This window comes from Melospiza georgiana, chromosome 1 (genome assembly GCF_028018845.1).
Source record: "Melospiza georgiana isolate bMelGeo1 chromosome 1, bMelGeo1.pri, whole genome shotgun sequence".
In the NCBI taxonomy this organism is placed as follows: Eukaryota; Metazoa; Chordata; class Aves; order Passeriformes; family Passerellidae; genus Melospiza; species Melospiza georgiana.
In genome coordinates this window covers 10,865,117-10,888,070 of record NC_080430.1, presented here as the reverse complement: position 1 = coordinate 10,888,070, position 22,954 = coordinate 10,865,117, and the positions used below count along the sequence as shown (strand labels likewise).

The 22,954-nt window shown below is 40.8% G+C and overlaps 1 protein-coding gene across 3 annotated transcripts in view; it reads left to right on the top strand.

Moving 5' to 3' along the window:
- The window catches only part of DIP2C (disco interacting protein 2 homolog C), a 311,260-nt gene that overhangs the window by 151,117 nt on the left and 137,189 nt on the right, over positions 1-22,954 (top strand). For 2 of the 3 annotated variants that reach the window (XM_058021234.1, XM_058021225.1), the window contains exons 2-3: positions 13,131-13,202; positions 15,788-15,955. In XM_058021234.1, coding sequence (XP_057877217.1) covers positions 13,131-13,202; positions 15,788-15,955 — 240 coding nt within the window. The remainder of the gene's footprint in view (positions 1-13,130; positions 13,203-15,787; positions 15,956-22,954) is intronic. The other variant, XM_058021242.1, reaches the window with a different exon arrangement.

Here is a 22,954-nt window from a genome sequence, read left to right as displayed (position 1 = left end):
ATGGTGAGGAATTCCTGTGGGCCAGTCAGTGAAACTTCCAAACTGTGCAGAGGGGAGCAGTTGCAAGGTCTGGTGTCAACCTTGGCCATGGAAAGCCTTGGCTGGACTCAGCTGATCCAGGAGGATGTTAGGATGAGCAATACCTGAGATTGCAGATGATTAATAAATATAAATTATGAAAACTTATAAACCTTATGAACATTAAACATCAAGGGGGTGATTGAAGACCTTTGCAATGCAGCTTCAGGGTCTGCAAATCTGAGTGAGGCTGGCCAGTGCTCAGGTAGTGGTGGACACCAAGATGTGGACACCTGTGAAGCAGAGCTCAGCAGCTGATCAGCAGAAATCAGAGATCTCCATTCTTGTCTACAAAGAATGTAGACAAGAATGGAGATCTCTGAAAATGGGATTGTGGCACAGCCTTGCAGCACCAGTGTCCATTGGAAAGAAGAGAGGAATGAGGAAAATATCAAGTCTGGGTAAGAAATAAGCAGAAGAAAATTGAGGCATGGTTTGTGCCTGGTGTTTCAGGTTTATCAAGTTAATTCTTAAGCATCACCTGGTGCAGCAGCTGCTCTGAATGATGCATTGCTCTGCCCATGTGGATTTACAGCCAGAGCTCTCTCTGGATGTGTGGGTCTGCTTGTGTAGGACAGCCAGCAGAGGTGGCCTTCAGCAGATGCTTCATCTGTGCTTTTGTCAGGTTTAAGGGGACACTTGTCCCCCCAGGTGGAGCACTCAGGTCAGCAGCATTTGTGGGCCAAACACAAGAACACAGCTGCAAGACTGAGGGTCTTGGATGGCAGCACAAGGCCAAAGGCTGATAGCTGGTGTGCAAGGCTGGTCACCTGAATTTCTGTCCAAAGCAATCTAGGTGGATGTGCTATCTGAATTCTGCTGAAAATTCAGTGTTGTGTGTATATTTGTGTAAATCCTACCTTAATTCTTGATTTCTTAGTTTCTTAAAAGATGGCTATCTTCCCAGGCTCTGCTAGTCCTATTTCCCAGCTAGGACTTAATAACAGATTATTAAATCAAGTCTCTTGTTGGTTTTCTGCATGTTAAGTAATCTTTATTGGCACTTCTAAAGTGTAGCTGTATTATAAATGTAAAAGCAAATGGAGTGCTGGGTTTTGTAAGGTGTGTTATTGCTGTTCCTTTGCTCCTCAGGCTGGCATGTTTGCCAATTTACCTATGGATCCACAAAATAAGTAAGCCACAAGGGGAATTCCTGCAAACCATCAAATTAACAAACATTTGCAGTAATAATTAGCTACTTTTCACTGTGTGACAATTGGAGAACAAGAGCAGCAGAGTATATTTTGACCTATTGATACAAACATACATTCATGGCCTTTCTCAAGAGCTTCTAAACCACCAGCCCTGTCTGTGAAAGCCAAACTCAAGTGCTGGAACTTGTCATCGTGGGAAATGGCCTTTGCCTGCTAGAAAAGCACTGCCGGTTTTGGCTTCTAGCACAGGTGAAAATAAACACTCCTCAATAAAATTTTGCTTGCTTTTATTTTAGTAAGTATAGCTATGATTTAATTCCAGCTTCTTTTTGAAAGGAACCCTATATTGCAGGAAAGAAAGTAACAAGGATGTGAAATTAGTGGCTTCTTTTGGGTTGAAATACTTTATTATTTTTTGAAATCTGAGGGAAAAGGCTACAGAATTCACAGAATAACCTCATTAACGTATGAAATAACTCATGAACTCAGAACTGAGGAGAAAGAGAAAATGTTTGCACATCTGGCTTACCACAGCAAATTTCCATATCTTGATCAGGAAAAGTTGTAAGCTGGGAATGGAGAAAAAGAAGGATGAGAGTATGAAGATCTGATTTTCCAGCTGCATGCAAGTGTGTGCCCTGGACCTAGCAGAGGTTTGCAGATTTCCAAGTATTTCACAGGCTCTGGAGGGTCATAATTCCAATGAGAACAGCTGCTTTGTGCCAACATCAGTATGAGCTGTCACATTAGGTCTGTAATAATGTTACAGACCTTTAGGAGCCTTCAGAGGTGAACAGCAGCAGGGAAAAAAAAATGGAATTGTCAAATGTTGTGAAACCTGTGGAGAACAGGGACATCGATCGTGTCTTGGGGTAATTGAAGGTATGCAACAATTTTTCCTTTCAAGTTGTTTTGCAGGGTTAAGAGAGTAGGATCTGAGTCAGCCTTTGGGAAATTGGAGTCCTTGAGTCAAAGGATGCATATTTCCAGGGCTTCATAAACACTTTGCCCACATAACAGGAGAACAGCGAGGTGCTTTTGGGCTTTTCTGTTCCTTTACTAAAAGGCTAGGAATTGAGTTGAATAATCAAATGATGATAATTCATCTTGCTGTTTGAGGTCCTTGTGGAACAGAGTGGGAAAATGACATGAATGCATTTTAGGTTATTTCCTTTAAAAGTGGAATTTCAGTACTCTGGTTCATGCAGAAGTACCCTAGTGACCATTTTAAAATGTAGCTTTTTTTGCATAGAAAAGATAGAGTGATCTGGGTGTCTTAATAAGAGGAATTGCAGTTCATGTATTGCAAAGGCCTTTAAACAGCTGCTTGTTTTGTCATATCTGACTGTTGGATCAAATAGACTGTCAACAAAATGTATTTTAACATATCAACCTAAATTGCATTTGCAGGCTATAAAATAAGGATTAATTTTTCTGATTTCTTGAGCCCAGAGACAGATTTTATTTACTCTGCATCAGCAGGATAGGTAGATCATTTTGCTCTAAATACATTTTCCTTGGTTTTCAATCCCAGATTTGTTTAAAAATCTGAACTGGGTTTTCTTTGAACTGCATATTAATAGAAATGAGTGTTTAGTTTTTTTCATGTTAGCAGGAGAATAAATACTTCCAGGAACTGTGCAGTTTGGGAAGCCTTTGTCTTCTTAGAAACAGTTTGTGTAGTAGTTATTATATATTAATAACAGCGGAAGAAAAATTTGCTGAAATAGGCAACTAGATAATATCAGCCCTGAAATGCTAAAAGCAAAACTTAAAGACAGGGAGGTAAATTTAAACTTGATAAAACACAACCTGAATTTTCCTTGATAAGACAGGTTTTACAAAACTGGCTGGTCTCTTGTTTTTTTGAGGTAGTTCACTTTTTTTAGACAAATGAAGTTTGTCTTAACAATGAACGCAGAAAACCAATGGTATAGGATTAAATGGAAAATAATTATTTCAAGTTGAAAAGATTGAGATCAGTGAAAAAATTTCCCCAGAATGGTAAAAAGGATGCTATAGCACCTTGGAATTGATAAAAAAAAAGTGAGTACAGCTGAATTTAGTTTGAGATGAGATTCAGTTCTTTCTGAGAGTGTTTGAAAAGCTCTTCATGAGTACCTGGGACTCAGTGACCCAGACGTTGCCATGTACTTGTCTGACACCTTCTAAGACCTCTTGAAGGATAAGATTGGTAAAATGGGAGGTCACTTTCTCCTCAAGGGAAAGTGAGCAGTGAGGTTTGTGAACAAAACCATGGTCCTTCCCTCCACAATGTGCTTCTTCACATTCCAGGTTGCTCTGTTCACTCTCCACAGCCTCTGTGGTCTCTCTCTCAGCACTGGCCTTCAGTGGGACCGAACTAAAATGCAGATGGTTCTGCTTTGGGGCTGGTGCCTCATGTGCCAAAGTGAAGTACTGAGTTACAAAATTATGAACAAATTCCCTTGGAAAGATGGCACCAGTATTTATGTACTATGGTATTAGAGTTCAGAAGTTCCTGTTTGTGGTGTTTTCTCTGTCTAGCAGTAATATCAGAGTTACTTTTCAATTGTGTGAGAAAGTAGAACAGAGTAACACAATTTTGCACCTACTTAGGATTATTTGGACTGCGGAATATGCATCAGAAGGTGTTGATTAGATTCATAAAATGTACCTGAATGCAACCTGCTGTGTCTAGCTTGCAAGTGCTCTTCTGCTTCGTGAAACTGTGTTCTCAGGTGAAATAACACAAGGGTCCATTGCAGCCATCATAGCAAGAACCTAATTGGAAACCAAGAGGAAATACTGTAGAAGGAGGTGTGGGCATTGCTAAATTTATGTGACTTACTCTATGCTTTGGACCATGTCCAGCCTGTCTCACAAAAATAAAGCTGGAGAAGATGCCTTCATGTGTAAGGTACATGTAAAAACATATAAAACTAAACTTCCTTTCTTCTCCAGATCTGAAACAACATCTTGCTTAGGTAAATCCATCAATGACCATCTCTCAGTTCTAAGAAGGGAACTCTAAATGAGGCAGTTTTATTTTGCACAGAACAGTTAAAAATCTGCAGAGACAGAGAGGATGTGAGGAACTATTCAATGTTGTTGCTAGAATTCCCATCACTCAGAGCAAGGCAGTTCACTCTGGTCTGCTGTTCTTGCCTAGCAGGATGTTGGACTGTGCATCCAAGGAGGTTGTTCCTTTTGGATGCTTTTGAAATGAATGTATTGCTATACTTTTGGGGGCTTTTTGTGGAAGGAAACAAATGATTTTACTCTTGTTGGAAAGCTTGAAAAAAGAACTGGAGTTACTGGGGACTGGAATGAAGGCAGTAGGGGTGTGGGTTAGGTTGTTGAGAGAATTGCTTATCGGAGCTTGGAGATATTTGGAGGCTTCCTTGAGCATTACATTGTTTACAATTATTACCCTTGGGCACTTAGAGCTTAGGAGAGGATTGATTCTCAGCTGCTGGGAGTAGAAAAGCAGATGATGGATCCATTATCAGGATGTTATGGACAACAGGCATTTATGATCCTTGACTGCTTGCAACAAAGTTGGTGATAGTACAAGAAATAACTTATTTACTGAATTTAGTAAACTAAACACCATCATTTCAGGAATAGGAATGTGAATATTGCCATGGAAGATGTTTGTGTTCTCTTCATAATTAAAAAAAATTCTTCCAAGTCGTGCGTGTCATGTAGTGAAGCATGGTGCACTAAAATTGCAGTCCAGGTTATTGGGCTTAATGATCTCCCAAGTGATACATTTTTAAAAACATTATGGTCACTCAGCATAGTTGTCATGGTAATTCCAGTCTCTGTTCACAACTATTAAAAACTCCTCAATATTGTTCCACAACCATTCATGGTCTTCAAATTGTTTAAAAAGGGAGTATTCCTGCCTCAGCTTTCCCATGGTAGTTAAGATATCTGTGCTTTTACCTCTTTGCATCAGCTGTCAAAGTGTGTGGAAGTTTGCATTTGCATGAAGAGGTTTTTTAGTTTTCTTTCCCCAGAAGAGGTTCTATTTTTACAAAATCTGTGGGAAGAGATTTGGACATTTTGGCATTCTAATTCTACAGTACAGCTGCTCTAAATACCTATTTTTAAAATCAACATAATGTCTTTAACCCACATTAGGATAAAATAACATTATTTTAGATACTGTAGATAGAATCACTTCTATTATTGACTACCATAACTAATACCTAATGCAAAGCTTTATGGAGATCCCAAGTCAATAGGGAGAATGCTGCAATACATCAGATAAAAGCAGCATATGAAAACAGGAGTTCCAGATTTCTGTTCTGAATTGTTGTAATTTGGGATGAGATCTGGAGTCATACCGTGATGCATCAATATACTGGGAGCAAAATTATGGATGAAGGATTTAGAAATCTATTGATTTTTGGAAGATTTATGTTCCCTTCCAAGAAGATTAACCCATTTTCACTTTTTTGGTTCAACTTAGTAATGTCAAAAGTAGTAAAAATATGGTTAAAAGCACAAGGTTTCATACAGGAGAATTTTCATGGGTTACTTCCTGGAGAAGTGACAAAAATAAGAAATTTTGCTAATGAATTTTACCATTCTACTTAGATATTGCAGGTTTTTCCTTGTGAAAAGCCTTGAACGTATTTTTCTACCCAGAGGAGCAAATATGCACACAGACTTGTTTGGATATGTATTCTGACTTTTGTTTCATACATCTATTATATGTTCCTCCTTTAGGATTCCTCCTCCTCCTCCTTCTCCTGCTGTATTTTTCTTTCCAAGGCATTTTCAGGGCTGGGAAAAAATCGGGACACAAATTTGCAGAGCGCAGCGCGGCATTTATGGAAATGTCTGATTTGCTCTGAACTGTAAATTCTAAATAATGATAAGTGGAATTACTGCTGTAATTATCTTTCTGTAGGGAACATTTCTAACTTGAAATATAAAGCCTGCCTATTAAATAACATTTATCAGGAATGTTTCCTTAGGCATGGATTTCAGAATTGTATTTTATTTTTATCTTGAGCAAGATCTGACTCTGCACCGTTTGTTAGAGACAGGGAGAATAACTAGAACAGGCAAATGCCTCATAGGCAACAGGAAAGCCAGTGGAGAGATGAAAGATGAGCTTCCAGCAGCTGCAGAAAGGATATACACTTCAAGGGTGCCCTATAAGCCTTATAAAGCAATAAAGGAAGGAAAACAACATTATGAAGGGTCCTAACAGTCATAAAATTCCAAAAATGGCAAGGATTGCTTTCATTATATAAAGTGTTCGTTAAAGCTTTAAATAATGAAATAAACCCTTGACACTGAGAATGGAAACCTTCACTGCTCCACCAGCCTCTGTTTACTTTACAATAATCCAGGCCATAAAAGTAGTGCCGTGCAAATTCCCCGTCCCGGGGGGGCTCCGGGATGCCCCAGGACCACACAGCTCCAAGGGGCTTCCAAGGGCTCTCAGCAGCTTGCCCAGCTCCTGGCCCCGTGCCACCCCTCTGGCAGACACTGCTGCTCCCAGCCCAGCCAGCCCAGAGAAAGGCTGAGTCACAAAATCCCTGGGATTGTTTTAATTGGCTTAAATTTGGTGTTTCAGGGTTCCTTCTAGGGGATTTCCCCCTCTCCCTCGGAGGTTTTTCACCTTATTTTTAAAGCCCAGGAGTATTTTTGGTGTTGGAAAAATGTGCTGAAGATTTTGGGATCAGAAAGTGAGTGGGGAAACTCATTAAGGGTCTTCTGGGATTCAAGGTGGAGATACTAAAAAGTGGCTTCCATACAAATTTATTTCCTGCTCACATACTTCTTTAAAACAGTAGAATTGGAATTAACACTCTGCACTTGGCAGGTTATGCAGCAGATACTTAATTTCTCTATCAAAAGAATGGGAAGAAAGTATTTATTTTGAATAGGAATACTTTCCAAATTCACAAGACCTTGAATCTCTTATTTAAGCCCTGTTAAAATAGTTTACCTTCTCTGTTAATAGCATAATCTGTTTAAATATTTTCTCTTGAATTAGAACCCTCTTTAGGAAACATTATAAGCTTCACATTGTTAGTACACATGGAACACTGCCTTATCTTTCACTGAAATTCAGCCATTTTCTGCTTTGCTTGCAACAAACAGGAACAAAATGTACCCTTGGGGGAAAAAGGGAATTTAGATATAGGTGGGTAAAATTGTCACCTTTAAAAAAAGAAAAAAGGTTTAAGGTACAGCATAATCTCCTTAAAGGCACTTGAGCAGTTCTGTAATTTATGGCACTGGTTGCAGTGAAAGTGTGGGATCCCAGTAATTTTTCTGCCCACTGCCATAGTTTGCCATTTCTTTCTTCATCCTGGTTCTGAGCAGTTTTCTAAGATGTTGCTGTAGTTGAAGATCATTTTTAAAAGACATTGGAAAAGAAAATTACTCCTGATATATATTTTTGTGTTCTTGTATGTGCTACGTGATATATTTGTGGAGCTCTGGTATCTCTGTACTTGCACCCTCCAAAATGAAATCTTTTGTCTCTTGGCATATTTTTGGGAGACCAGACAGGGAGACTGTCTGCATCATGAGTGGGAGAAGTAAATGACTCACAGTTCTCTTTATGAGGAGCTTTGTTTCATTCAAATCCCACTTGCCAAGATGCTGACACTGAATTTGAGTCATCAGCAATAAACAAGTCGTACAGAAAATTGAATCTTTAGAGGGCAGAAAATCATGGGCAAAGGAAAGGCACTCACCAGTGAGCTCTGTGTTAGTGTGTGCTTGAGAGGAGTTATTGATTGCATTATTTACCGTGCTGGATTTTTCCATAAGTGCCTTAAACTAATTCAAAGTCCCAGCCTGAAATTTCATTTTGAAAACATGTATGTGTAGTGAGAACAGCAGCATCAGTCAGGCTTCGAGATCACGGAGTATAAAATTGTGTTTTCACTGAACTAAAACAGGTGATTTTGGTCCCTGGTTTTGTCATGAGCTTTTTACCCATGCTGTGTCGTGAAAGGCTGAGATCAGTAAGAATTTTTTGCATCTTCCAGGAAAAAAGATGTGACATTTAGCTTGTGTTGGGGTTTGTTATTTCTTTTTCCTCCTTTCTGTATAATGCAATAATTTTGAATAAATTTACTTCATATATCATGGCAGCAGTTCTTCAGGACTGCATGTGTTTGTTTTTAGAAGTGATAATAAACCAGCTAATAGGTATTTCAGCTGAAAATGAAACTTTTGTACTATATCAACTCTAAGAATTTTGCTTTTGTGAAAGCAGGACAGCACCTTATTTTTCTGTGGTACTGCTCTTTCTAACCATTCTCAGCTTTGAAAGTGCAAATGCTTTAAGGAAGGGTGGAAATGCACAGGTATTTTAATGTTTAATACCTTCATATTTTCACATTTAATAACCTTCCCTTTAACAAAACACAAAGAAGTGAATAATTTGCTGATTACAAAGTTGTGCCTTTTCATTTTTGGTTTAAGGTGTGATTCAGTGTAGGACGCGACATACAAATGGATGGAGTTGACTCATGGGAAGGCCCAGAAAGAACATAGGATAATGGGAATGACTTCAACATTTACAGGCATTTCTTGCTTCTCAAAGTCTCGTGCCCAGTGTGGAGTGTCCCAGGGGCTCTCTATTACCTGGTGTTCCTTTCTCACTCATGATGGGTTTGTGCTGCAGTTAAATTGCTCTGACCTGCCTGTCCCAGCTTTAGACCATTGTCTCTGTAACGCAGAAATCCAGCACTTGGGAAGGAAGGAGGAAAAGCCAGTAAATGTTCAAAGAAAACACAGTGTCTAATGCAAACAGTAACAGTTGTGATGAGCACAGTCGAATGAACTTACACTCCAGCTTTGTGGCTTTGCTAAATATAGCCACAGAGGACTTGGTGTCTGCAGGCGCTGGTGTCGGAGAGCATTGCCATCTGCAGCTGGGGAAGCAGCAGGAACAGGGGCACAAATCACAAATAAAAGAGATGGCACTGGGATTACAGACTGCCAGAGCCCTGGTTCTGTACTCAGCTCACCTGGGCTACCTTGCTCCTTGGAGGGGTGGATGGTCTTTAGTTCATGCTATCCTTTTCATTGCAAACGTGGCATTTTCCCTCTTGTACCTGGAGAGACTCTCCAAGACTTCTTTCAATAGAAATGAACTTGTTTTGGTGAGAGGGTCAGTATACTGCATGCCTGTTGTTCAGCAGCCCTTGGACAGCCAATTTTAAGCATGGGAAAAAGCAGGGTAGCATTTGCTCACTGTTAGTTCATTCAGGTCTCTCAGGCTTGTGCTTTGCTCTCCCCTGCTGGCCCTTGGGCACAGAACCCCCCAGGGAATACACCTGTGGCCTCCCAAGGTGGAAACCTGTTGGATCACCAGTGGAGGTGAGGAAGAAAAGAGCAACGTGTCCAGGGGAAAAAAACCTGGAGAGTGCTGATGTAAACAGGAGGCTGAAATCCTTGGGTGCAGTGAAGTGAGTGCAGCCTGGGAGGAAGGGAGTGAGGAGGGCAGGGGCTGGGGACCAGCTGTGGGATGTAGCAGAGCTGGACAGAGCACTTGGGAGCAGGGGCAAGGCCAGGGGATGGGGTGTGAGCCACGGCAGAAGACAGGCAGGCAGAGCAGAGGCTGCAGGGAGCTGCTGAATGGAGATGCCACCTTTCAGCTTGTCCCAGGGACACCCATCCTCAGTGCCCTGCAGCCATGTGCTCCTTCTGCTCCCTCCCATCCTTAGTGCTGGAGTCTTGTCATCATCCATTCATCCATAGCCTTTTCCTTAAACCCATTGCCAGCCTTTTCCCCTGTGCAAGGAGATCTAAATGTGCAGAGGCTTTGGAGAGTGGGTAGAAGGCCCAACGCATTCTGTCTGCTCAAAGGACATTGTGGGTGAGACCCTGTCCCCTCCTTGAGTCTGCTGGCTTTTCAAGAGAAGAGTTTGTTAAAAACAGAAATGTACCATAAATCCTTTCTTCCTAGGGCAACCAAGTGTCGGTCTACTTATCTTATTGATACTCTAAAAAAGCCAAAATTAAATGCAGAATTGCACTGTGGAAGAACATGAGCTAGGTGGACCTAACTGGAAAGGGGTTTGCTCCTCAGATGATAGATGTAAAATTAACACATTCCTTAGCAAAGAAAGGAAGAACATAGTCCAAAGGTCTTAGTATTGTGTTGAGAAAACTGAGTGATTGGTGGTTTATGAAAAGAACAGAGTTTAAGCTCACCTAACCTTTGGTGAGCTATGCTTAGTATATCTTTAGAGCTTACACAATGAGTTCAATATAGCTTTGAAATGCAATAGATTTGCATATGTCGTAATATTTTAATGGATAGTGAACTATTGTTTATAATCTAAAGCCAGTCTACCTGAAAAAACACAAATTAATACGAATAGCAATAATCATGATAAATAAAGCATAGTACTTCCCCAGAGTATGTGATACACTTGACTTCCTTCACCTCAAAATGGTGAAAGTGATGCTACAATGAAAATAGTGGAGATTTTATATTTTGCTTTTGCATGTTTTTTATAGTTCATGACTTAGGAAGTGATTATAGAAAGTTTAATGGTAATTCCAAATTAATTTGCTGTTTGCTCCTGGAAACTGAATTATTTCCAAAATATATTTGTGATTTTTTTGGTGATGTCAGTGGTCCCGGGAAGGAGTTGCTATTGTTTCTGCTCAGAGTAGTTCTTTAATAGTGAACTTCAAAAGAGTGTGGATACCAATTTGAATAAAAGATTATTACAGAGAAGAGATAACACTTTTACCTTTCCCACTTTGACTGGTTTCTGTCATTTCATTCCATTAAGACAATATAGGTTTATAAACTAGTGGAAGAAACTTAGAGGCAGGAATGGGTGCAAGTTGCATGAGCCATGTCTGGAATGCATAGCTTGAGGTATTGATTGGCATGTGTTATGTACTACCATGTGAGTGGAAGAGTAACCAATATTCAAGCACCTGTTGTTAATGGTTTCAGATCTAAAATGTCATTTCCAGCTTGCACATACCACAGAGGAGCTGTGATTCTCCACAGGGTACCTCTGCTCTCCTAAAAGAGCAATAGTAAAATAAAAAAGTAAAATTTTTACTCAGGCTGTGTCTGGAATGTGTGAGACTTTGGTGTTGATGAGCACAGGAAGTCAATAGTAATTTGTTTAGCAACAGTTTGAAAGAAAAAATTCCTCACATTTTATAATTTTCACATAAAAGGAAACACATTTGTCATTAGAACATTTTAATGAGGTGGTATCTATTGTTACTGTCTGGTTTGTGAGAAGCTGGTGATTACAATGGAAAGGAGGCTTGTTTCACTAGCTTGAACACATGCCAGAAGTATTCAAAATGGGAAGAAATGTGCTTGAAAAGTCGGTGGGTTTGAACTTGAAAGGCTTAGGACCTCTTGCCAAGTCTGCCACTTCTTCCCTGCGTAAATACGGGAATGTTATCATTTGAAGTGCTCCAGTCTCGCTCTCCTCATTTAAAAACCCAGATATTTTAGCTGCCTTCTTTTGTACAGCAGTTTGAGATATGGTAGTGAAGACTATAGGTGTTATTTTCAGGACTGTTTTTGAAGCAGGGGCGAGAGGTTGGCTCAGGACACTGTCAGAGAGATTTGCACAATTTTGCCTCCTTATTGCTTACTGGAACCATTCCCAAGAAAAGGTGTTTCAGCAAGGCATAGCAATTAAAGATGTTTTTGTATAGTTATTGATTTCAGACCAGCAGACTTTGATGCTAATTTAGCACCCATTTGCCAGAGCAGCTGGGATTGGAATGAGTGTGTTGTTCCCTTGGCAAACGGGGTCCTCAGGGAAGGGTTGAGCACGGGGATGGAGCAGCACAAACAACCTCACGTTGCCATGTCCAGCTGGACACCACAGTCAAAGCTTCTTTTCTTTTTTGTGGTTTCTACCCTCCTAAGCCCTCAGCCTTTACCAGGATAGAAGTCCAAGTGAGCTTTAGCTGCATGATGAGTCTCACAATAACAGATACGCCTATTGAAAGGGCAGGGAATATGGTGTTATTTTAAAAATATTTGAATTTTTAGTTTCCAGAGTAGCTTATATCGAACACAAGCATGTATGCATGTATTGAATTTGATATTTAGCTCCAGAGTCAGGACTGTATCTCTGCTTTGGTGCCAAACTTCTGCTGAAATGTAAGAACGCTAAAAGAATATGTTTCGTTCTACATGACTAATTATGCGTCATTTTTTGCTGGAAAACTTTAACAGAAAACTGTTTTTTAATTTTTATATTTAAAAAACATAGCTTACCTGGGGAAGCTTGAGGCTCAGTGAAGTGTCATTTTAATTGAATTTAGGAAATACAGATATTTGCCTCCAAATATTTTTTTGATACTTAAGTGGAAATCCAGACAAAGAGTCTTTAGTGTACTATTTTCTAGTGAATCTGTTGTAGCTCTGTTTTGTTTTTGTTTTGTTCCTCAGTACTGCTGAGAAATTAGCTAAAACATTTTTATTGCAGAAATGATATAGCAGCAGTTTCAAGTCTTTTGTGCCTTACATGCTCGATTAGAAAAGTCCCATTAATGATAGAAAATGCTAATCAGTGATGTGTTTTGCCAGCCACCACAAGCCCACACATTCTATATAATCCATTGTTTATTAACCTAATGAAGGTCATTGCAGCTTTTGAAAGCTTGTTGTGCAGCACATCAAAATGGTTTTAAAACTCCATGACGGACTTTGGTGCTGAAATAAGTCAAGGCTGGGTATTTTCTCGCTAGAATGGCTTTGGCCTAAACTGAGTTTTTTCTGGGTAGAATGATCATTCTGTGCTTTTCATTTTAATTCTGATTGTCAGGACAATTGAACAGTGCAATGGTGGCTAAGCTGATGGTGCTGGCATTAAGAAGCTATACACTGTCTTTATCCACATCTTATTGATTATCCTTTTCTTTTCTTGGCAGGTGACATCACACAGAAGGGATATGAAAAGAAGAGATCAAAATTAATTGGGGCCTACCTGCCACAGCCTCCCGGTATGTGTATCTGTGCTTGTGATATATGAAGATGTCAAGTGTACTGATAGTTGCCACTACTGATAGTTGCAGTAGAAATCTGCATCTCTGAAGGAACAGATGTGGCAGAAACAAAGAATTGTTATGCAGAATAAGCTTATTCCATCCATTTTGTGTGTATTTATATATATATGTCTGCTTTGATGTGTGTGTACATTTTTTACATACGTTGGTGTGGGTTTGGCAGTCATGTCTGGAAAATTAATTCAGCCTAGGGTTGTTAGAGAGGCATTTTTTGTTGGAAGGAATGCAAGAATCCAAAGGAAAACGTGATGTCCCAACTCATTAACATCTCAACCATGTGAAGTTTTCTGAACAGAAGTATGCAAGAGTGGAAGAGAAACTTGGATCTTTGTAACTTGCTCCATTTCTGGGTTTCCTGTCCACCTCTCACTTTTGAAGACCCTAGAGACACTATCAATATCCTTGGAGTTCAGCTTGTCCTAAGGCGTATGGGCAGCTGACCTTTTACACATACCTGGTTTTAGTATTAAGGGATAGGCTGCATGCACTTGCTCAAAAGGTGTAAATGTGCCTTCAAACTAAATTTAATAATGGATTGCTTAGTTGAATTTATTTCATCTGTGTGTATAAGAACTTTCCAGAGTTGTTTTACTCTTGTGAGGATCACAAAGTTCAATGTGTAGCTGTAGGCATTGGTGTTGACCTCTCTTCTCTCTTGTTCTCAGAGGAGTGTGCCCATGCATTCCTGGTCTCACTGACCTTACAGAGGCTCCACTTAGGCTTGGCTGTTCTCTGAGCCTTGATTTTGTTGCAGGCCTCAGCACTAGTTTCTCCTTCTTTTACAAAATCCTTCTTTTTTAAAGGAATTGATGGGGTTTTATTTAAACTGCTGATGTGTGAAGGCACTGCCTTGTTCTCTCTTCATCAGGTTTGTATATCTATTGTCTAGCTCCATAGCAGAATGCTGATTTTGTGCCTTTGGATTTCACTTGGTCTGCTCCACAGGTGGGAACTCCACAACAGAGATCAGTGTTACAGACTGATTACACCTCTGTTTTCTGAAGTGAAACAGCCTGGTTTGAGGGTGTCTGTGACATTCCCAAAACATTGGGAGCCATTAGAGAGTGAAGCAAATCAAATCAATTGAATTACAGTACCAGAGGTGCAGTATATTAAATTGTTGGGTATTTCTTGGTCCAACCCGATGATCAGGCATACATTAGTCTTCACAGCTGGTTCTCATGAGACCTGCTTAGATTTGCTGAGTTATAGAGAGCCTCACAGCAATCCTCAATGCAGTGGCACAGTTGGAACCAGAATCTGTTTACTTTTTTTAGTTGTTACTCTCCTTTCTTCACACAAGCAAATAGAGTTGCTTCTCCAGAAAGTTCACGGTCCTCTGGTCAAACTATATCCATGGCTGAAAGTGCTGGGGGTTCATATGCATGTAATGATGAAAGAGAGAACATGGAGAACCCTCACAGATTTACCTGTCAAGGTCTCTACTGTGATACCGAAGTTTTGCAGTGTAAGGAGAAGCAGAGGGATCTCTGTAAACCAGTCCTGTGGTGAGGTCCATTCAATAACTTGAAGAAGTCATGATTGAGAATGTAGCTGACTTAGAGCCGTTTTAAGGATGGGACAAGATGGAATGAACATTTTCTGTTCACCCAGTTGCTGGAAAATCCCTCACAAGGAATGTGAAATATGGATGTGAAGGTAATAGGATCAAGAAAAGCAAACTATTGGAATGTTGTCCACTGTTTTCTTGTAAATATATTAAGGTCAATCATTTAGCTGATGGCTAAATGGATTATTTTATTATAGTGGAAGACACTACTTCTGCTGTATTAATGTATTTTCCTCCATAAACGGATACTATTTGTGCTTGGGTCTTTTGCTGTCTTTGTACTTTTTGTTTGTTTTGTTGTGTTACCTTTTGAACAAAACCTGAAAAGGTTCAATTTGATATAATCCTTCTAAGACCTTATTCATCTGGCTTTAAATCCCTGCTCACTAGGAAGGGGGAGATGAATCCTTTCCAAGAAGTAGGATGGCAAAAGAGATGCTGCATTTTAAAAGCCTCTGTTAATATCTCAATAATAACACACATGACCAATTAGGCATTTAAAAAAAATTTGTAAACAGTTTTGATGGGGAATGTGAGAATTTATAAGCAGTGATGGACTTGGATCTTGGTGGTGTAACAGAATAGAGGTTTTAGAGACATTTTAAACCAGTATGGAAACGGACATGACTTCTGCTGGGATGGGAGGCATTGGGAAAAGGTAGGAATTTGTATTCTGTGACTGCACACTAAAGGAAACACACTAAAGGAAATCCAAAGGCATTTCCCCTCTGCTGGGGCCCGCAGTCCTCCCGCTGCACCTTTGCTAACGCTCGTAGCGCCCATGTTGGCAGAGTGGAACATCGACCCGCGTTGGCTCCGTGGGTGTCCTGTGGTGTCTGTGCGTGCGTGTGCGTGTGTGCTCTTCTGCATGGGGGCAGCAGCTCCACTCGTTGCTGTAACAAATGTAAAAAAACTAAACGTGAATTAATTAGTTTTTTTCAACTTGTTACAGCAGCGAATGGAGCTGCCGCGGTTCGGTGTAGACTGCAACACAGTGAAGGAGCTGCCAGAAGAATGCTCCGCACTGCCAACATTGGTGTCTGTGACATCCGGGAAGCGGCCGCTAGAGAGAGAGCAGCCAGCACTGCAGGAAACCGGCCTCTCTTTTATTTTCGTTTTGGTGAGCACCATGAATGTATCTTTTCCAGTCCGTATCTGTATATAACTGTGCCTCAGCTGGAAGCCTCTGGTAGAGCCTACATCAGTAGGATGGACATGGGGCTGCCAGCTGCGAGGCAGGACAACCAAAGGATGGCATCTGCAAGGCCGTTGCTGACTTTCTCTGCCTGAGAGTGATGGGAAGGGAGAAGGAATAGCTCTTCTTAGTAACATTTGAACGTACTAACACTTCTCTGGCTTCCCTACCATGGATACTTTGGAGGAGATTGCACACAATGAGGTGGTGGAACACAGGGATGCATGTGTTTCTAATTCCCTTTTTGGCACTGCCTTTTTACAGTGCTCTAAACAGGCCCAAGCTCACCAGATTCTGGAGAAAGCTGTAAAAGTCTAAGCACCCATAGACCTTCTGTGCTATTTTCAAGTAGAGATTTCTGCTTGACTTGCAGGAGCAGTCATCAGGCTGGTAGAGCAAGCTGAAGGAAGAACATTCCTCAGGGTTACATCCCTGCAAGGCAAGGCATGACTCCAGCCATGCCTGTAGAACTGTGGCCTTCCCAGGTACCCATTCCTCTGGCAGGACCTGTGGCTGGTGGCAGGCATTCTGTTTTATCTCTACATTTATAGCAAGGCTACAGAGGATCCACAGCTCTTTAAAACACCAGATTTTCTCTTGCCAACCATGTGGGCACATGGAGGCCATCACACTCTAGCCTGTGTGCTTGTCCACACTCACACAGGCTGTCCAGACATGTTGTAAGAGATGGCTGGAGGGAAGATAAGATTTACAGTTCTGTCAGAACAAGACATACCTGTAAAAGGGTTATCTATTTCAGAAACCTTTTCTACTCCTTTCCAAACCAATTTGCCATAATTCTGTAGAGGAGGTCTATATGGGATTCTGACTGTGTTTGTATTTCTTCTCTTACACAGGGCTGCTGTAGGTCAGGTTGCCTCAGTCTGACATGGTTAACTTCCTCTGCCTGAGATTTTTGCAAAATGGAAGGGATTAAAAGTAAATTTCAATTTCAGGTTTAACAGTATTAGTGATATTAAACCATGTGATAAATGTAACCAGTAAAAGGTCTGTAGAATATATGAACAGACATACACATACCATCTTTTTGTCGTGCTTTTTGGGATGCTGTCATTTTAGAAAGGGAGAACTCTTATTTTTCAGGAGTGGGATTTTTAATGAAGGATAAAGCCAGGCAACCATGTGGTTGATACTCCTCCAGGTGATGTAGGAGCTGGCTCTTAGGCTCCCTGTTTCTGACAGGACAATCCCAGGGTGTGTATTGTGACATGCTGAACAGCAAACCTGCAGTGACACACAGGGGACGTGCCAGATCCACTGCACATCTGCAGGCTGACTCTGCAGTGCATGCACAGCAGGTCTGACACATCCAGATGCTGCACAGACTGCACATATGCAAAGGACATTTGTACTGTTCCAGCCAGGCTGTCGAACATCCCGAAATCTGGAACGGATGTGCTGCATTTGGCAGTGTTAATAGGAGAAGGGATGGGGGAGCCCCCTTTTCTTTCCCATTAAATCCCCACCTGCTTTAAGTCAGGGAGACAAAATACAGCTTTGTTTCCTCAAGATTCTTTCTCAGGATGTGAGTTTGTAGCTGGAGATTTTCTGTGTGCAGAGCAATTTTTTTTCTTTGTGTGCCCGTATTTCAGACATCTAAAAATAATAGTGAATCCAGACCTTTATATCTGTACTTACATCCCAGTCCCTCTTGTGTGGTGACCTTTCTATTACTGCCTCTGTAGAGGAGCCATGGCAGCCAAGAGTTGAAGTAACCAGTTAAACAGGAATTTATTTCAGAATAACTTTCTGAATTTTATCTTGATTTGATAATTTAGTTCTGGGTAAGATAATGTGGACAACTGCATGCACACTATAAAGAGAAACCCTCCCTATAAGAAAAAAAACCTCAATAACCTGTATTCCCCATAAGCTGTGGTTTTACCCAATTCACCTCCACTGTTTTGCTAGGAAATTTGATTATTCATTCACAGACAATGCTGTTATCAATTAAGCATTGCTTCTAACAGCTCAGACATGGGTGGTTCATTCTCTCTTAATCAAGTGCTGTGTCTCCACTAGATTGCTTTCTGTAATTTCCCATCATTGGTACCACCAGTGTAGCTCTATTTGTAGTGCAGCCATGTGGACCAGCCATCAGTGCTTTATTTATTATGGTTAATAAATCTGTGAGATGTGGTGCTTAAAAGGCACCTGCTGCTGCTTTCACATGCCTGGAGACAGATCCCTGCACCTCCTGCTGCTGGAGCCCCAACAGCACCAGCCTGGGAACATTTCAAGCTATGCAGGGCTGAGAAGATAATATATTTGTGCAGAAGATCCCTTTGCCTTACAAAAAACAATTTTCTATAGAATTACAGGAACAAATTTCCATAGCCTCTCCTATTAGCATGACACATATATTAATATCTGCTCTCTGTGCATATATTTGCATACTTTCTATGTGTATGTGTGCATGCCTTTGCTTTCAGCTATTCCTGCTGCTAAGTCTTAAGGCAGTCCAAGTAAACTTGGTGATTACAATTTCATCTTTTCTTCCACACACATTATTTGTATTGCAACATTATTTGGATTGCAAAGATTGCAAGGAAATATTCAAACATAATTTGATTCTGAAAAAAGTACTCTCATGTATTCATTTTATTAATACAAACAAGTATTCCTATCACATCTGCCTTTCTAATATTGAAAAATCTTACCAAGAGATAGCCATGATGGGGCATTTCAGAGAGTGTAAGTATGGTGAGAACATGGATCTCTTTGAAAGGCATGTGCGTGGCACAGCATGGGGGCACATCCCTGAAACAGTGAGACAGATGTTTCACAGATGAGAAACTACAGCACACAGACAAGTGCCTAGTAAGTCTTGGGCTTAAAAAAGAGGTTGGTTTTGAATTGGTGGATGCCTGCAGAGCTTAGTTTGGATAAAAAGGAAGGTATTGAAAGCCTCTGAGAAGTACCCCTTGAGGCCATCACTTAAGTATGATGGTTACTGGCTTGGTTTTGCCACCATGACTGAGAGTCCAGTTACCATTTTATAATGCTCTGGCCTTTGATGGCATCTCTGTTTTCTGTCCTGTACCAAGACCATATAATATTAAACACAGAGCAGAAAATACCTTCCTTCCCTTTTCACTAATGAATACATGATGAAATCTGTTAGTAATGCAGGTACTGGTTTCAGCACTTGGTGTGATGTTTTTTGGGTGGAGGGTATTTTTAGTACACATTAGAGTTGGTATGTTTTTCAAAGAATTTGAAGATTTCTGAGGAAATATCTGTTGCTGTTCCTGGAGGCCATCTGCAGAACATTAGAGCATAGGAGGAAACATGAAAGTCTTGGTCTAAAATCTGACAAATGGGTGAGGAAAGATGTCTTAGTCAGAGGTGAACAACAGAGGGTAGAAAGGAAAAGCAGGACTGAGGGCCTCAGAGCTTAACCAGTGTTGGAGCAGAGGAGGTGGAGCCTGTGGAGGTGTTTGAAGAGCTGGGTGCCACTGTCAAAATGAGAAACTGCTGGAATTCACAATGCTGCCTGAATTTGTCTGCAGTGTGATTTGACCAGCCCATTGGTGCAGGTGTTTGCTTTGTGAATAGGTAGTCTTCTTTTATATATTCTCCAAAAAGAATGGGACACTGAAGCTGTGGAAAGGAAAATGGAAAACAAACATCACATTTGCTCTGGAGCTGTAATGTGATGTCCACCATCACTGGGATAAAGGAGAGAAAAAAGAAGCCCGTGATATCCATGCTAAGCTTGCATTGAAAGCTAAACCTTTCAAGGAAATGCTGGAAGGCAAAATTGAGATTGCAATAATGAAAGAAAATTTGGAGTATGTGGATTAAGTCAGACCAAGAGTAAGCTCACCTGTGAAGGAAAACTTAATTAAACAAATCTAATTGGAAATTACATTTTTCCAGATTTGTCTAGCAGAACGTGGCTCCACTTTCCTGGATGTCTTTGGTTAGAAGTCATTTTAAGTCTCCCTTGGATTATCTAGTGAATTCATTACTTAGTTGTACATTTGATGGGAAGAGTGAAATGCCACACTAAGTAATGAATTCCATGGGGATGGTGTGACATTTAGCATGTTTACAAAATATACTCTGTGTTCATACCTGGGTTTACTTTTAAAGCTGAGCCATCAGCCATTGAATAGAAGCTCAGGAAAGGGAAGGTAAATACTGTTTCTTAAAACTGCACTGCAGGCACTGTGTGCCTTCCTTCCCAGTGGCCCTGGAGTTGTTTGGTTTATCCTACAGCTCTCTCTCCTGGGGGCACACATTGTAAGTTAGTTTTAGAACAATAACTGTAGCCTCTGTCTAAGAATGCCTTCCATTTCTTGTCAGTTAGACATTTCAGCTTTTAAATTTTTTAGATTCAAAAATTTGGCACAGACATGGGAATAAGAGATACATCAAAGCAGGTTGTCAGCTGACAATAAGGAAATAATTGTCCTTTGTTGGAGAGGGCAGTGCAGCTATTGACATGTTATCAGCACATAGTGTTGCAATTTAGCTACAAAAAGAAGTAATAAAGAAAGGAGGAACAAGGAGGTGAAGGGGGAAAAAAAATTAAAAAGAGGTGAAGCCTGCTTCCAGCTGACAGTTTTGTACCTTCCATGCACTTAAAAATAAAGCTATCCAGCTTGCAGTGCTATTGCTTAAATAGCTTTACTGAGGCTCTTGCATTTCTAGCTAAATTTAGTCAAGACAGAATCCAGTTTGCAGATTAGGATTTGTGGATTGATATATCTGCATTAAGTTGGCTGCCCATTAACCTTATATTTATGCTTCCATTCCTATGTGAAGAGATATAGTTAATTCAGTTTCTGAAACCCAAAGAGCTTTTCAGTTTATTCCAAAGCATTGACCACTTGCACAGCTCTCAAGGCTTCACTGGATTTCCAGAGTTGCCTGAAGATGGGTGCCTGATACTGTTCAGGACTTCCTGAGGTGCTGGAGACACCTGCACAGAGTGAGCACACAAAACAGTGCCATTCTGGCCAAGCCAGGTATCACAGTTCACAACATCTGCAAAGAAATTTGACACCTTTGTTTAGAATCCTGAGTTCTGGTCCAGGTCTCTGTTTTTCATAATGAGCTCTTAGCTGGAGCACCTTCTTGTAGACATATAAAGGTGTCTTAGGAGCTTTAGCTTGTGTTAGGAACATGTCTGATTGCTCCAGTGCACCTGCTGATGCCTGTGTGTGTTGTGATAACCATGAAGCACTGATTTCTAGGCCTCTCATACAAAATAACTGTGTTCCAGGCATATATATTTTCCTGAAATTCTTCATGGCTTGCAAAGAGTCAATCACAAGTGCTAATCACGCTCACCTGGTAAAGTCCTGCTTCAGCTGCAAGGCTGGGGTAGACCATGGTGTTATTAAGGATTTTGCTGCTTTGACAGTGACTGTGTCTGTGCATAGGGCACTGGCCTTTCTCTTAGGAAAGTCATTCATTGCTTTGCCACCTCCTTAAATTTAGGAATCGATCCAACTATGGATTCTCCAGCCATCACGCTGCCGATTCACAAACGCGTCCGGGTAAAGCTGTACTTGAACAAGCATTAGCACTTAACTCACAGACCCTTGTGCTGGCTCTGAAAGCTATCAGTTTTTGGGTTTAGTTATATTCAGAAGTGAAAAAAAAAAAATATATTCTTGTTACTGCACTATACTGCTAGAGCCTTCATGGAGGTGAACAATTTGGCTGTTAACACCACTTTGTTATTTGTGGCAACAAGTCACTGATTTCATGGTAGTCATTATTCTGCATGGCTTTTACTCCCACCCATGGCTCAGGAGTGGCAGTGTGTGGGTCCTTGCTATTGTGTCCTTTGTCACACACCATTGCTGGTGCTCTGGGAGCCAGTGGGTGCACAGGAAGCCAAGATGTCAGTCCAGGCAATCCAGCTAATTCCTGCTCCAGCCCCTTCAGTAGGGAACTGTCATCCAGTTCCTTGCTGTCCCTCCAAAGTGGGGCATTTCTTTCTGGCTTTTCCCTAGAGGAACATTATACAAAGAGATGTCCCCACAGTTGTATTTTAGCACACAATTAACTTCCTTATCTTAATTGGTGTTGTCAGTGGGCCAAGTTCAGATGTTCTACTCCACTCTTGGGTAGAGATTTATTCACTGTTTTGATATATATGGGTAAGTAGGAAGTAAAGCCGTCAAATGATCCCCCAGATCTCATAAGACATTTTGATATTCTCATTTAGTTTTCATTTGCCTTAAATGACTGCTGGTGCAGGATGATGAGTTGGGGCTCCCTCCATCCTGACTATTTCCTGAAGAAACTTCATGTTGCCCATTGGGTCAGAATGGACTTACTTAAAAGAACAAACAGATGTATACAAAGTAGAAGGAAATAAAACTTGCTAAAGTGTCTCAGTTTTAAGATTAGATGAGACACTTCATGTATCTGTAGTAAAAACACAATCTCCATAGTGAACTGGAGGAGGGAAGGGCCCTTGGCAGTGTTGGGGAGCGCTGTGGGCAGCAGCACTGCCTGGCCAGTTGGGTGTCCTGTGTTTTCTGCCATGGCAGGGGCAATGTTTGGTGTTACCTGATGTGCACTGTTTCTTTTGCACCTGAAAAAGATACTGCCCACTATATGGGCTGTGTACTGCCCACAGCTGCAGAAAAGGGACATAAAGTGTCTCACAGTCACTAAGCCAGGAGAAGGAAGCCACAGGCTTGGATGAATTTTGCCCAATGGCTTTCAGGTCTGCCTGGAAGATCTCCCTCCTACACAGTTGTGTACCTCTGATGCTTTTCCTCACAATTTAATTTCCCCTAGATGTTTCTAAAGCCAATTGCATGTGGTTTTGTTGTTTGGAAGATGCAGTTAATCTCCTTTTCCTGTATCATCATGATGTTGTACTGCAGTGGCAGCATCTCAATTATCTTCCTTTGTTTTTCTCCACATGCCATT